The sequence below is a fragment of the Triticum urartu genome, chromosome 7A (genome assembly GCF_056163025.1).
Source record: "Triticum urartu cultivar PI428250 chromosome 7A, HENAU_Tu73, whole genome shotgun sequence".
Classification (NCBI taxonomy): Eukaryota; Viridiplantae; Streptophyta; class Magnoliopsida; order Poales; family Poaceae; genus Triticum; species Triticum urartu.
In genome coordinates this window covers 7,121,994-7,137,546 of record NC_141879.1, presented here as the reverse complement: position 1 = coordinate 7,137,546, position 15,553 = coordinate 7,121,994, and the positions used below count along the sequence as shown (strand labels likewise).

Below are 15,553 nucleotides of genomic sequence, written 5' to 3'. Positions count from 1 at the left end.
AAGAGCAATGCCTTCTCATTGCCATCAACACAAGAACAAAGAGCATGTGCAACTAAGTGTGAGGTGTCATCGCAAAAACAAAAACTAAGTGTGAGGTGTTTCTGTTTTGTAACGGACGGTAGATGCCAAAACCCTACGCAAAACCCCAGCTGGTTCCACCCCAAGAAAAATCCCATCTTTACCCCCGAACCCCAGCTATAAATCTCCCCCGCTCCCCCACTGAAGCCACCACCCATCCATCGGTCAGAAAAGAATCTACCGAGTTACCTCGGGATCATCGGGCCAGCAGCGGCGGCGCCATGGACTCGTCTCGCGTCATCCTCATCCCCGGCACGCCGCCGCTGCCGTACGCCTACGAGCAGCTGCCGTCCTCCTCCGCCGACGCCAAGGGCATCGAGGAGCGGCCGGCCGGCGGCGGCCTGAGGTGGCGCGCGTGCGCCGCCGTGCTGGCCGCCTCGGCCGTGGTGGCGCTCGTCGTCGCCGCCGCGGTCTTCGGGGCCGGCGGGGCGGGGCGGGAATCTGTGGCCTCCTCCGTGCCGGCGACCCCGGCGACGGAGTTCCCGAGGAGCAGGGGCAAGGAGCACGGCGTGTCGGAGAAGACGTCGGGGGCCTACTCCGCCAACGCGTTCCCGTGGAGCAACGCCATGCTGCAGTGGCAGCGCACCGGCTTCCATTTCCAGCCGGACAAGTACTACCAGAACGGTATATACTGCCCCAGTTCATTCTCCGTTCCATTAAATCTTCAGATCCAGATTTCTTTTTCTTTTTCTTTTCTCCGGCTTGGTTTGATCCAGAAACTGACCTCGCTGCCTCTGCTTCCTGTTTTGTTTGCTCCCCGGCGGCGGCATTCTCCGGCGACATCATGCAGATCCCAACGGTCAGTGCCACGCACCACCTAACGAATCCATGGATCGAATATTCTTACTTGTTCATAGATTCATCGTCTGTGGACTAGTATATTGACTTCTTTTTAAGAAAAAACTATGGAATATATTAACTGAACAAATTGTGTGCATCCATGACAGGTCCGGTATATTATGGCGGATGGTACCACTTCTTCTACCAATACAACCCGTCGGGCTCCGTCTGGGAACCACAAATCGTGTGGGGCCACGCCGTGTCCAAGGACCTCATCCACTGGCGCCACCTCCCGCCGGCCTTGGTGCCCGACCAGTGGTACGACATCAAGGGCGTCCTCACCGGCTCCATCACCGTGCTCCCCGACGGCAAGGTCATCCTCCTCTACACCGGCAACACCGAGACCTTCGCGCAGGTGACCTGCCTCGCGGAGCCCGCCGACCCGAGCGACCCCCTTCTCAGGGAATGGGTCAAGCACCCCGCCAACCCCGTCGTGTTCCCGCCCCCCGGCATCGGCATGAAGGACTTCCGTGACCCGACCACCGCGTGGTACGACGAGTCCGACGGCACGTGGCGCACCATCATCGGCTCCAAGAACGACTCGGACCACTCCGGCATCGTCTTCTCGTACAAGACCAAGGACTTCATCAGCTACGAGCTCATGCCGGGGTACATGTACCGCGGCCCCAAGGGCACCGGCGAGTACGAGTGCATCGACCTCTATGCCGTCGGCGGGGGCCGCAAGGCCAGCGACATGTACAACTCGACCGCCGAGGACGTGCTCTACGTGCTCAAGGAGAGCAGCGACGACGACCGGCACGACTGGTACTCGCTGGGCCGGTTCGACGCCGCCGCCAACAAGTGGACGCCGATCGACTCGGAGCTCGAGCTCGGCGTCGGGCTGCGGTACGACTGGGGCAAGTACTACGCGTCCAAGTCCTTCTACGACCCCGTGAAGAAGCGGCGCGTCGTGTGGGCGTACGTCGGCGAGACCGACTCGGAGCGCGCCGACATCACCAAGGGGTGGGCCAACCTCCAGGTAAAGCATCACCCACGCTAAAGCACATTGACACGATTGTCTTAATTTTACATTACGATTATCATCATTGATCGTCATCGTTAGCTCCACCGTTGGTTTTGCAATGCTGGGTGGGGTGGATCCGTGGGCCAGTGACAACAGTGCGTATAGAGCACTAGGATGGCTAGCTGTGCGGCGTCGCAGTCATGGTGTCGTTTGTCCTTTTTTTTTGTAGTAATACTAAAAAAAAACTAATAACGGACGGCTCTAGTCTAGGCTGTGGGTTGCTATCTAGCTGAGCTGTCAAAAGCTTCAGATCCGGAGAACATGGTCGGCCCCGTCCTTGGCTGCACGCTCGATTTGGTATCTAGTTAATTACTAAATTAATTTACTACCCCGGAAGCATGGACGCATATGCCAACTTGCATCACCAAATGGCAAACACATAGTACTGGCCTCTGCCTTTCAATTTATATATTGCTTTATTATTGCAACTTTTTTTTATCAAGGATTACTCACTTGATAAAATTAACGTCACTAGATTTGTATTTCAATGTACTTCATCGGTCTCGTTAAGAAAACTGGTTATGATTCATGTATGGTCATAAAATTAAGCTCACTAAGTTATGATTCAAGGTAGGTGCATGATGGTTAATTATTAGTTACTTATATCGATCGATAGGCCGGCCGGGCGGCTGAATTTCAGGACTAGTTTTCTTTGGTCACTTTCACCATATCGTTGAAACTTCCAAGAGCCAATACACTGTCGATGTAGTGCCCATTTCACCATCTCTAGGGTAGCTCAACAACCATATACAGACAAACATCATGTGCATGCCTGGTCAGTCGCACGTGGAGCGATTTGTTCGGTCCCGGCTAACAAACCTCACCAAATCAAATCAGGACTTTCTTCCTTCAAATCTTTGATGTTGTTTATGTGAAGCCTTTTGGTTTATGCGGTAGATTCTTTAATGGAATTCGGTGGAGGGCGTCGGACCCTTCATATTAATTAAACAAGAATTATTTTCGGACATGTTTTTTCTTCAAGCTCATGATGTGAATGTGCACTCATAACGATGGGCTTAACTATTTTGAATTATTGGATCCACTGACTTAATGGTGTGTGTTGCGTGTGCAGTCAATTCCGAGGACGGTGGAGCTTGACGAGAAGACCCGGACGAACCTCATCCAATGGCCGGTGGAGGAGCTCGATACCCTCCGCATCAACACCACCGATCTTAGTGGCATCACCGTCGGCGCCGGCTCCGTTGCCTTCCTCCCCCTCCACCAGACCGCTCAGCTCGACATCGAGGCAACCTTCCGCATCGATGCCTCCGCCATTGAGGCCCTCAACGAGGCCGATGTCAGCTACAATTGCACCACTAGCAGCGGCGCTGCCAGCCGCGGCGCGCTTGGCCCCTTCGGCCTCCTCGTCCTCGCCAACCGTGCCCTGACCGAACAGACGGGAGTGTACTTCTATGTGTCCAAGGGCCTCGATGGTGGTCTTCGGACTCACTTCTGCCACGATGAGTTGCGGTCATCGCACGCTAGTGATGTGGTGAAACGGGTGGTGGGTAGCACGGTGCCGGTGCTCGACGGCGAGTATTTCTCCGTCAGGGTGCTCGTGGATCACTCCATTGTCCAGAGTTTCGCGATGGGCGGGAGGTTGACGGCAACGTCGAGGGCGTACCCGACCGAGGCCATCTACGCGGCAGCAGGGGTCTACATGTTCAACAACGCCACCGGCACTAGCGTCACCGCTGAGAAGCTTGTCGTGCATGATATGGACTCGTCGTACAACCATATATACACAGATGATGACTTGGTAGTCGTCGATTAGACTGATCACTCACAACAAGTTATGGATCGGTTGTTCTCGGTCGGTGGCTTCCTTTTCTCTTGGACAGTTGGAGATGGAGTACTAGCGACTCTGCCTATCACTTCATTTTTGTTCTTCGTTCTGGTTTTGGGTTTAGTAAGATGAATTAGATGGTGTTGATGACAGGGCTGTGATGTTAATGATGATGATGATGATTGTTCACATGTAAATCAATTTGTTGGGGAATGAAAATGGCATGGATGCCACCAAGTTTAAGTGAATGTATCAAGTGTGTGCTGTCTAATTTCTTATTCATTTTATATGCAATTTTTACATTTTGTATTTTTAGAGAAAGCCATCATGGTGTACTTATAAACATCAGAAGATAGTTACATTGTTTTGGAGTTTTTTCACTTACAATAATGCTGGGTCGCTCCATATAATCTATGCGCCTGAATTGTTAAGTACAGGACTGCACGGCATTTGAAAAAAAATAACATTCTGAGTACCGACTACTCTTTTTTTTTGCGGGGGTGAGTACCGACTACTCGTTTCTGCTTTAGAGTTTAGACGGGTCCATTGGGTCGTATTGGTAGCAGGGCCTACTTACATCCAAACTTTGCTAAATATGGCTTGTGGCTCCTGGACCTAATTATAAAGTGGGAGCTCCTTTGGTTTTGTTTTTTCTGTTTTCACTTACGTCTTGTACTTGTATTTCAAGGTATTCAACAAAAAAATCAAACAAAATTGTCCATGCAACTATATAAATACCTATTTAAAATTGAGCAAATTATGTTATGGATATTGAATGAAAAATCACCTGGCTTTCCTAACATTTTTTTGAATCACTTAGAAAGAGGGACATTTCAAAACCACGCTAATGTCATGAGAGACAGTCGCACCACAGCCCGGCTTTGAACTTCCCAATGACTAATTTCCTTCCATAGGAATTTGATCATTGGCCCTAATCTTTTTTTTACACTCGGAAATTGAATGATCATGCATGTTGCTGGCACATCAGTTTCAAATAATGAAGTATTTATCAAAACATCATTGTGATTCACAACATATACATCGTATGCAGCTTATGACCGCATTACGATAAATATCACCATATACATAAATACAAGTTAAACATAATCTAGGTGACTCATGCTTAAATTTCAGATGAATATATTTATCATCCTGATAGAAACACAATTCAAGACATAAAAAAGAACTCAGTAGACACACCCATCCCAAATAGCTTTATTTTTTCTTTGTAATTATTTCACCCAGACCCCCCCCCCCCCCCCCCCCCCCTAAGATCAATGTCTGGCCGAGCTGGCAAGTTAAACATGGACGGTCCCTTGGATGCATGCTCCATTTCCCCATTATCTTAATCTCTAGTTAATTAATTACTCTCCCAGACGCATGGACGCATATGCCTAGTTGCAGCGTGCTTTTCCCAAACAATAATACTCCACGATCACTTGCAGTTTTATTAATCCTGTTGGTCGATGCATGATGCTTGGTAATCAAGTATTTACTTAGCGATCGATTGGCCGGCCAATTAAATCTGAAGAGTAGTTTTCTTTGATCGCTTTCACTGTCTCTTTCACCGTATCTCTAGTTCATTTAGAAATACACATCGTATTCATGCCTCGTCAATTGCATGTGGAAAGGAACCATGGTGGAGTGACTTGTCCAGCAGATCACACCAAATCAAATCAAGGCTTTCCTCCTTGGAATTTTTCAAGTTTAATTGAAGCCATTTTTGTCCGCGGGATGGAATTGATTCCTTCATGGAATTGGTGGAGGGCGCGGGCCTCTTTTATTAACTTTATACAAGCATTCATGTCTCAAAAAAATGGAATATTCATTTCAGCCATGTTTTCTTTTCACGTTCTCGACGTCAAATTGTCAACGCATATTCATGATCAATTGGCTTACTTATCTTGAACCATTGAAATTGCTCGGCTCCCAGCTCCCCACTCGTTGGCCCGCCTCCTGAGATCCGTGGTGGCCGCGGCTGCCCCTCCGAGTCGTTGCTACCGTTGCTCGGAGTCAAATGCCCCATCTTGTCGGGTTTACAACTTCGTACATGCTCCGGGTGAAACCCCAGCTCCATACTATGTATGAGCCGACCACAGTGGCGCCATCCTGACGTCCTAACCTCTTTTGCAGTTGTGATCGTGGAGCTATACTTCCAACCTATGACTGGGTTCTCCGAGTTACCTGTGCCCGGGAGAAGTCTTTGCTCTGATCTCATATTGAAGCAATCGCGGCAATGCTTCCCAGCATCGTAAACCTCCCTGGATGCATGGTCCTTAGTGGCACCTCTTTACAGCTTGGTCTCAAGCGGACGATCTATGGACATCGCCTCCCTACCAAGGTTGGAAAAAGTGATAGGCATAAGCGAGGCGATTGGCCTTCGCCTAGTGCCTAGGCGGTGCTTAAGCGTCCTAGGCGCGGCCTAGGCAGCAATATAGTTTTTACTATCGGGTTGAGTTTGTGGTTATTATATGTGTGTCGATATTAACTTAGAGACATAATATGGTAACTACCAGGTACTGCCATTGGAATATAGCTCATTTAGCATATCAGTGCAATATGCCATGACTTCTCGCTTGGGTACACAATTCCTTGCTTGCCCTATTTAGACTTTCATTTATGCCCTAGGCGAGGTGTTTGGTCATTGCCTAGCGTCTAAGCGTGCCTAAGTGCCGCCTAGGCACTTTCTTTTCTAATAGAGCTCCTTACTGATGGTGCCATTTGAGTGCATATGCATATCTATAGGGCAGATCCTCGTGCTCATCTGCCGGCGGCAAATGTGGATGTGCTGCCATCTGTTCACCCCGACCACCCTACATTGTGTGGGAAATTGGTGGAGGGAGTGGACCTCTTTTATTGATTCAACAAGAATCATTTTATTCATGCTTTTTAACAGGTCTTGATCTCTTACCGAGCTTGAATTATTGAACCAACTAAATTAGTGGTGGTATTAATCAACTGTATTCGGAAATTGAAAGGTTTTTGGAGTAAAAAAATCAGGTTTGTGCTGTCACTTTTCTCGCATGTGCATTTTATACGCAAGCTACATTTATTTTTCTTTTTTGAAGGTCACAAGGTACATTTCTGGAAAATGTATGGATATTTATGAATGAGAAAGCCATCATGGCTCATTTTGTCTATTTGCAGCTCATGCTCTTGCCATGGAAGCTTCTTCTATACGACAATTAATTTGGATCAGAGGGAAAATTAATGAAGCTGCTCAATTTTCAACCGCAAAAAAAAAGCTGCTCAATTTTGTGCTAAACAAGCGTCGTCCTATAAACTTGTGTAATGTCTTAAATTTGAGTGTGATCCTTATGTTGATTAATCAATGAAGCTTATGATTCACCAAAGGAAAACTTAACTTGTTGGAACTCTCGAGACAGTCACTGGACATGAACACGATGCACCGTCACATGAGCGTTCCTGGAAACTGGCTGCCTTGCTGGGGAAAAGGCACACATGCATGTGGGCCATGGGTCACTTTTGGTGCCCATGGATGCATGTCGACGGCCACCAGCTACAGCCAGCCACCCGGAATCAAACCGGCGAGATTCCGGTACGGTCCTCTGGTAAAGCAACAGCAAACGCAAACTTGGGTGGAAGAAATCCAGTCAGTGAAGAGGAAGGCCAGCCATGGAATGGGATCAACGGAGGCCGTGAGCTCACCTGTCACCATGCTGGCTGCCACATCACGACTGACTGGGCTTTCACTCGCCTCGTTGGACGGCCAGGGGGAGGCGGCTGCTCCGTCGCTCTCCCGCGGTCGACGGGTCGCATATCCACGTTTTTTTGGGGACTTTTGAAACTTCCAAATGTGCATATCCACGTCACTTTTCTTAGATCTTTCGAACCCCAAGGATATTTGTTGAGTTTTCCGAAATGCTGGAGTCCGAGAGCCAAATCCACGCACTCGGGCACACATGGAGCTTCTTGATGAAAGCAGAGTCTGCATGATTGAGTTCGAGGCCCGGACACCCGCAAAAAAAAAAGAGTTCGAGGCCCGGAAGATGGCTACGTGCCTCCATGAACGGCGGAGGTGAGGTCGGTCTGTGGCTGTGGGGTTGGTGAGCACTGAGGAGGAGCCCATGGATGAAAGCAACAGCAACGGCGGAGCGGCTAATTAATCTGTAGCTTCACCTTGTACTTGACTAAACCCGATATCATTTTGTCTACAAAGTAGGCGTGCACAAACTACAGACATACATCCATGAGTTGGTACATAGAAGGAAGAAGACACTGGCTCTGCATCTGCACGCATATCATATAATTGAGTTGTGGGCCCAAAATGGACGGACGATAGCTTAGTACATGCCTGCATGAAGGACACAGGTCTGTGGGGCTGCTGATGGAGGGAGGATCCTGCAGCTGAATGCGTACGTGGATGATGGCCACAGCAACGACGGAGGTTCATCTGTACTACCTCCGTCGGATTATAACGTCCCGTGAGCCAGCCAGCCGTGTACGGTTATTCAAGTCTCCTAGTACTACAAGACTTTTTTTTTTCGAACCGGACTAATACCCCTTTCCATTGCAAATAAACGGAAATACAAGAGTTCAGAAACATGTCAGGAGAAGGGAAAGAGGTAAAGCGAGTCCGGGCACTGCCAGGAAACCCACTACATTCGCCCGCCATCGAAACGAATGTCATGGGGCGAAAACCTAGACAGCACCAAATATCCACAGCAAACACCCATAAGTTTTAACTACAGACAGAGATATGAGACATCCACAAAAGAACCAAAACGCCACCACATGATCGTAAGGTCGCCCAGCTCCAGCCAACGAGGTTTTGCAGCCCTTCAATCTCCTCCGATCGACACCCTCGCCGCGTTGCACATCTCCATCATGCGCATCGTGCTCGACCTGATCATCTCAGCACCGCTTCGCAGCTCCTTCGCGCCCTCCTCCTCCTGCAGCCCTGTCCAGTACAGTAGGAAAGAACACATGGAGAAAACAATCTCAAAAGGCGTTTTGATAATCTTCTTTTCGAACGTAGCTCGGTTTCGAGCTAGCCAAATGGCCCAACAAGCAGCAGCCAAGCCCACCGTATAGTACTTTTGTCCATCAGGGAGAAAAGTGTGGCACCAAGCAAAATATTGCCAGTAGCTATTCGGGCACATCTCAGTATCCAGAACTATCCCAACGCATCTCCAGATCACTTTAGCAACAGGGCAAGTAAAAAACAGATGTTGGGAGGTTTCCAACTCATTACAGAAAGAACATGTGGGATTCCCAGTCCATTTCCTCGTTCTCATAACTTGTTAGTGAGCACTGCGTCCTGGGACAGTTGCCACATGAAGATTTTGATTTTGAGAGGGATCTTGGCTCTCCAAATCCATCTATAATGGCAACCACTAAGAGGGTTTTCAAGCCATTTACACACATATTTAGTGGAAAATTTGCCATTGCTATTAAGCCCCCAGTAGACCCGGTCCCCACCCTGACTCAGCTGGATATTATTGATCGTTTTTTTATTTCCTCCCATTGACGGGATAATTCAGGAGTGAGTACTACAAGACTAGCCACAGTGAGAGTAACTTCAATAGTAACTTCGAGTCCGACTCAGCAAATTTGTTTATGTGACAGTGAGTTACCAGTGATATGTGTATGTTACTAGTGTATGTTACTCTCTATTGTGGCTAGACATGTATTTGATTGGATGGGTATCATGCGTGGTCAGCTGCATGGAAAAAAACGAAGAGGCAACTGCATACGCGCTATAAATAATGGCTCGTGCTAGATGAGCACTGCTACATGGACGACATTTACCAGACGATGCATGCACGACATGCATATCACGCCATCCATGGGCAAAGTTGAAGCAGCAGCTAACGGCTGGATTAGCCATCGTCCGGGTGTCGTTCAGCGATGTATCGTCTATGAAGTATTTCCGGTGCTAGATTGGTTGCATGCAAAAGTGAAGAGAAAATTATGTTGGGGAACGTAGCATAAATTCAAAATTTTCCTACGTGTCACCAAGATCTATCTATGGAGTCATCTAGCAACGAGGGAGGAGTGGATCTACATACCCTTATAGATCGCGCGCGGAAGCGTTCAAGAGAACGGGGTTGATGGAGTCGTACTCGTCGTGATCGAAATCACCGATGATCCTAGCGCCGAACGGACGGCACCTCCGTGTTCAACACACGTACGGAGCAGCGACGTCTCCTCCTTCTTGATCCAGCAAGGGGGGAGGAGAGGTTGATGGAGATCCAGCAGCACGACGGCGTGGTGGTGGAAGCAGTGGGATTCCAACAGGGCTTCGCCAAGCGCTGCGAGAGGAGGGGGATGTGTCATGGGAGGGAGAGGGAGGCGCCAGGGCTCAGGGGGGTGCTGCCCTCCCTTCCCCCCCACTATATATAGGGCCAAGGGAGGGGGGGGGGCGCAGCCTTGGCCCTTCCTCCAAGGAAGGGTGCGGCCAGGGAGGAGTCCCTCCTCCCCAAGGCACCTCGGAGGTGCCTTCCCCTTTTAGGACTCTTCCTTTTCCTCTTCTCTTGGCGCATGGGCCTCTTGGGGCTGATGCCCTTGGCCCACATAGGCCAAGGCGCACCCCCTACAGCCCATGTGGCCCCCCGGGGCAGGTGGCCCCACCCGGTGGACCCCCGGGACCCTTCCGGTGGTCCCGGTACAATATCGGTGACCCCGAAACTTGTCCCGATGGCCGAAATAGCACTTCCTATATATAATTCTTTACCTCCGGACCATTCCGGAACTCCTCGTGACGTCCGGGATCTCATCCGGGACTCCGAACAACTTTCGGGTTACCGCATACTAATATCTCTATAACCCTAGCGTCACCGAACCTTAAGTGTGTAGACCCTACGGGTTCGGGAGACATGTAGACATGACCGAGATGACTCTCCGGTCAATAACCAACAACGGGATCTGGATACCCATGTTGGCTCCCACATGTTCCACGATGATCTCATCGGATGAACCACAATGTCAAGGACTTAATCAATCCCGTATACAATTCCCTTTGTTTAGCGGTACGATACTTGCCCGAGATTCGATCGTCGGTATCCCGATACCTTGTTCAATCTCGTTACCGGCAAGTCTCTTTACTCGTTCCGTAACACATCATCCCGTGATAAACTCCTTGATCACATTGTGCACATTATGATGATGTCCTACCGAGTGGGCCCAGAAATACCTCTCCGTTTACACGGAGTGACAAATCCCAGTCTCGATTCGTGCCAACCCAACAGACACTTTCGGAGATACCTGTAGTGTACCTTTATAGCCACCCAGTTACGTTGTGACGTTTGGCACACCCAAAGCACTCATACGGTATCCGGGAGTTGCACAATCTCATGGTCTAAGGAAATGATACTTGACATTAGAAAAGCTTTAGCATACGAACTACATGATCTTGTGCTAGGCTTAGGATTGGGTCTTTGTCCATCACATCATTCTCCTAATGATGTGATCCCGTTATCAATGACATCCAATGTCCATGGTCAGAAAACCGTAACCATCTATTGATCAACGAGCTAGTCAACTAGAGGCTTACTAGGGACATGGTGTTGTCTATGTATCCACACATGTATTTGAGTTTCCTATCAATACAATTCTAGCATAGATAATAAACGATTATCATGAACAAGGAAATATAATAATAATCAATTTATTATTGCCTCTAGGGCATATTTCCAACAAATTATATTTTTCGTCCCTCGATTCTTGTGAAAGTCTAGATTTAATTCCTTAACTATGAAACCGGATAACTTGCACCTCGAACTTTCCATACCAAACAAATTTCGTCCCTCATATCAACCAACCCGGTTTAACTGCTGACTTGGCGTGGTTCTTGACCGGTCCAGGCCAACATGGCAAAGGAGCTGGTAAATCGTTCCTTGCTTCGTTAAAACAGCTCTCGGGAAAAAAAAATAGCTTGCACCAGCGACAATGCACAATGCAGGTGCTACCGGAGGCTGCGAGATGCCTGGGAGCGAGCAGCGTGTCTGCGCGGCTGGAAGGAAAGCATGGGCACGCGGAATGGCCGAAGCTTCGTCTACGATGACTTCCAGTGGAGGTGGCGGGCGACGCTAAGCAGGGCAGCGGGCTATATGGCATGGGGAGGCTCGGGAAGAGGGGAGACAACGGGTGGTGGAGCACGGGCTTGCGGCGGGGTTAGGTTGTAGACGAGGGGCTGCTTAGGGAAGACGCGTGAGGCCTCGGTAGGACCATGGGGAGCTTAGGAAGCCCACTGGGAGAACTAAAGCTTGCCGGGGGAGGAGATCACGACCAGCGTCGCCGCGGTGGAGCCCCTCCAGCGCTGGTTCGTCCTCATTGACGCCGGTGTACTCGACCTGCATGGCGCCGATCACGCGTAGAACATGCACACCCCTAGCACATCCCCATCTTTGTCAATCCATTTGCGCCGTTTCTGGCACACGACGATGGCACATGATGATGGAGCTGAACACGAGGTCCTCCGCCATGGTGACAACAGCGACCACTGTCAACAAGCTTTGGAGAACCCCATATGAGAGTAGCATGCGGCGATGGTGCCACGCACCACCGTGCGGACACGCCGCCGTGATGCCTCTGCATCCTAGCATGCCACTACAGCGTTTGTGCAGCTAGCGCACTCTAAGTGCTCGACGGAATGCCCATGAGAGAGATAGTAGGAAGGAAGAAGAGATAGGATGAGTAGGATAGAGAAATACTTCCACTTGGACTATGACCGGTCAAAAACATGCCATGTCAGCTCAGAAACCACTTCAATTGTGTAAGGGACAATATTTGTCCGGTATGGAAAATTCAAGATGTAAGTTGTCCGGTTTTGTAGTTGAGGGACTAAATTTAGACTTCACGAAAAATTGAGGGATGAAAATTATACTTTTCTTAAAAGTGAACCGTGCAGCTGGCTGCATGCAAAACTGTCAACGATCTGATTGGCTATTGCCATTCTCTGAAAATACGCATCGTTGGTTATTAATGATCTGCATTGGTCCTTGAGTTTTGGCTAAGGCTAGTCATAGTGGGGGTAACTTAGATAGTAACTTAACACATCCCAAGACAATTTTGCTTATGTGGCAAGTATTTAATGAGGAGAGAGGTGTTTGGAGTAACATAATATGTTACTGTAACATAGCGCTTTCCGAGATAAAATGAGTCTATAAGGCAATAAATAAAACAAACTATGACACTACTACTAAGATACTTTGCATTATGAGAGTAATAACTTAGACTAGTGTCATGCATATGACACTAGTTTAAGTTACTCCCCACTATGACCAGCCTAATGGGCAGACCCGGACGGAGTAGTACGTTGTACTCCTTCACTGCGTGCCTACCCACCTGGCCAGGGGGGAAAACAAATGGGTAAAATGGCAGAAAGGGTGCGGGAGTTGGACGCCGGCCACCTTGCACTAAGGGGGAAAGGGTTCTAAAAAACTTTTCCAGAACTTTCTTCTTTTTTTATAAAAAATCCGAAGTGCCCAGCAAACACGGTGGACCTATTTATTCGACGACCAATGAAGTAAACGATCTACAGATTGTTTAATTATAATAAGATGTAGGCGTGTATACTACACAATATTCGGTCGATATATAGGGAGAGCTGGTCAGCCACCAGCCACACATCTCGCCGGCGATCGCAATGGTGTTTTCCATTTTAAGGGAAAGCAAGGGTGAAAACGACGGGCTAGAGAACAAGCGATGTTGCCCGGTGCCGATTTCACAGGGAAAACGACGCCTACCTGCATCTGACCGGTGCCGTTTTCTTAATTGACGTACCGATGACAATCCAAGACCCAATCAGGCCACGACGATGCACCTCACATGCTTATTGCATTTTTTATATAGCAGGAGTCAAATTGTTTCATGCATTGTCGCCGAGGTAACCTAACATGCATGCAGGATGGTAGCTGTAGCAATGGACGGCGGAGGACAGTGCATATGTGCATGGCTGTATAGCCTTGCTGATTAAGTAACTCACACTGCTGGATATTAAGTAACTCAGGGGGAGGAGGAAGAGGAGGAGGAGGATGCATGCTACGAACATGGATAGATGATGGCTACAGCAACCATAGTGGGAGATTTTGTATCTGCTACTCTGTCTGTAATCTGACTGTACCAATGCAACTATATGCTAGGGAGCATTGCAAATCAAACTCTTGCTTCCCTTCTGCTCCCTCGACCCGGCCATTTCAGGAGGGGCGGGCGTCAAAAGGTTTTCTCGCTTTGTCTGGGGTAATAGTTTTTTCACATCTTCCACGCGTGTTGTGGAAGTAATTGCTCGCACTCAGTTTTGCGATGGCGGGCAGTAGTTAACATAATAGCGGATAGTTTTTTTCACACCTCCACGAATGTGATTGCATCGTAAAAGTCTGCACGCATGTGAAACACACATCAATGTTTGCTGCAAAAAAAAACAGAATTTTTATTTTTTTTCTATTTTATGGATTTTACTGTTCACGTGACCTCACATGAGCTCGAGCTAAGAGGACTTTCGACATCTGGCCTTTTTGTTCTTGTTGATGAAATATAGCACATTTGGCAAAAAGAAATGAAAACAAAATATAGCACCACCTGTTCGATATCTCCTATTTCATGCCCGTTAGATGAAATAACAAGTTTTTTGGTGAAATAACAAGTAAACGCTGCAACCCGCGCGCCTAGTACCGGGCCTGGCCGTCTGGCCCAAGTATGGGAAAACACATAGGGCCCAACCATGCCCTAGGCAAGGGGAGCCGTATGGGAAAATGCATAGCTCCGGCATGGCGGGCAGCGGATTCGAATCGTTCACCTCCAGATCCGTCGACCCCGAGCTCATCCCGCGCCTCCGAGGAGGAGATGGCCGTCCGGCTTGCGCTACGCCATGCCCGGGAGGAGGCCCGTGGACGGTTGCGCTCAAACTCCATCCGTCGGGAATCCATTGCGTCCGCCCAAATGGGGCATGGATCCGGCGTTAGGCCGTCCATAGCAGCCTCCCCGGGGGCCGTGCGGTCTGTCTGGCGTCCGAACGCGCTGGCGGACGTGCAACCCCTCTAGTGGCACGCCGATATTGGGCACGGCGTTCACGCCATGCAAGGCACCGGGCGCGGGAAGCGGCGGCAGCCCTCGCGGCGGCGGACGGCGGCGAGGCGGAGTTGCATTCTCCGGTGTCACAACCGCATCGTGGTGGACGTCGGTGGCTCGTCCCCTGACGGATCCATCATCGATCTGACGCCACCGGGCATATGGGAGGCGGCGAGGCTTGAGTCCCGTGAGCCAGCTCGTGTCCCATGCCCTATCCTACCTTGCCGACTACCGGGCCAACACTCAGAGGAGCGCAGCCGGCCGCCGGACACGGCCAGGGCGGAGCCGGGCGAGCGAGGAGCGGAACCAGACAAGCTCCGCGTAGATTAGGTTTCACGTTGCATGTAACAATATGGATTTGAGGTTTCTAATTTGAGATATCCGGATGAGAAATGTGTTTTTTGAGAGTTGACCGATCACTGTCCGCGGATGCGCCCGAGCGCATCTCGAATTTGCCAAATCCGGCTATAGAAGATCACCGTTGTCTAGCTGAGCTGCCAAGGTCTTTAGCTCTGAGAAGATGGACGGTCTCTTGGATGCATGCTCCATTAACTTAATATCTAGTTAATTAATTACTCTCCCAGACGCATGGATGCATCTGCCTAGTTGCATGCTTTTTCCCAAACAATAATACTCCACGACCACTTGCAGTTTTCTTAATCCTATTGGTCGATGCATGATGCTTAGTTAACACATTTACCTAGCGATCGATAGGCCGGCCGATTGAATCTCAAGAGTAGTTTTCTTTGATCACTTTCACCGTCTCTTTCACCGTATCTTTGGTATAGCTCAAT

General features: G+C 49.3%; 1 protein-coding gene across 1 annotated transcript; it reads left to right on the top strand.

The window, feature by feature from the left end:
- The first annotated feature begins 219 nt into the window (after positions 1-219).
- On the top strand, positions 220-3,976 carry LOC125517966 (sucrose:sucrose 1-fructosyltransferase). The gene is made up of 4 exons (XM_048682927.2): positions 220-702; positions 869-877; positions 1,026-1,897; positions 3,015-3,976. Exons 1-4 carry the CDS (start codon positions 300-302, stop codon positions 3,714-3,716), a joined length of 1,986 nt encoding a protein of 661 aa, XP_048538884.2. The 5' UTR covers positions 220-299; the 3' UTR covers positions 3,717-3,976.
- Positions 3,977-15,553: the final 11,577 nt, after the last annotated feature.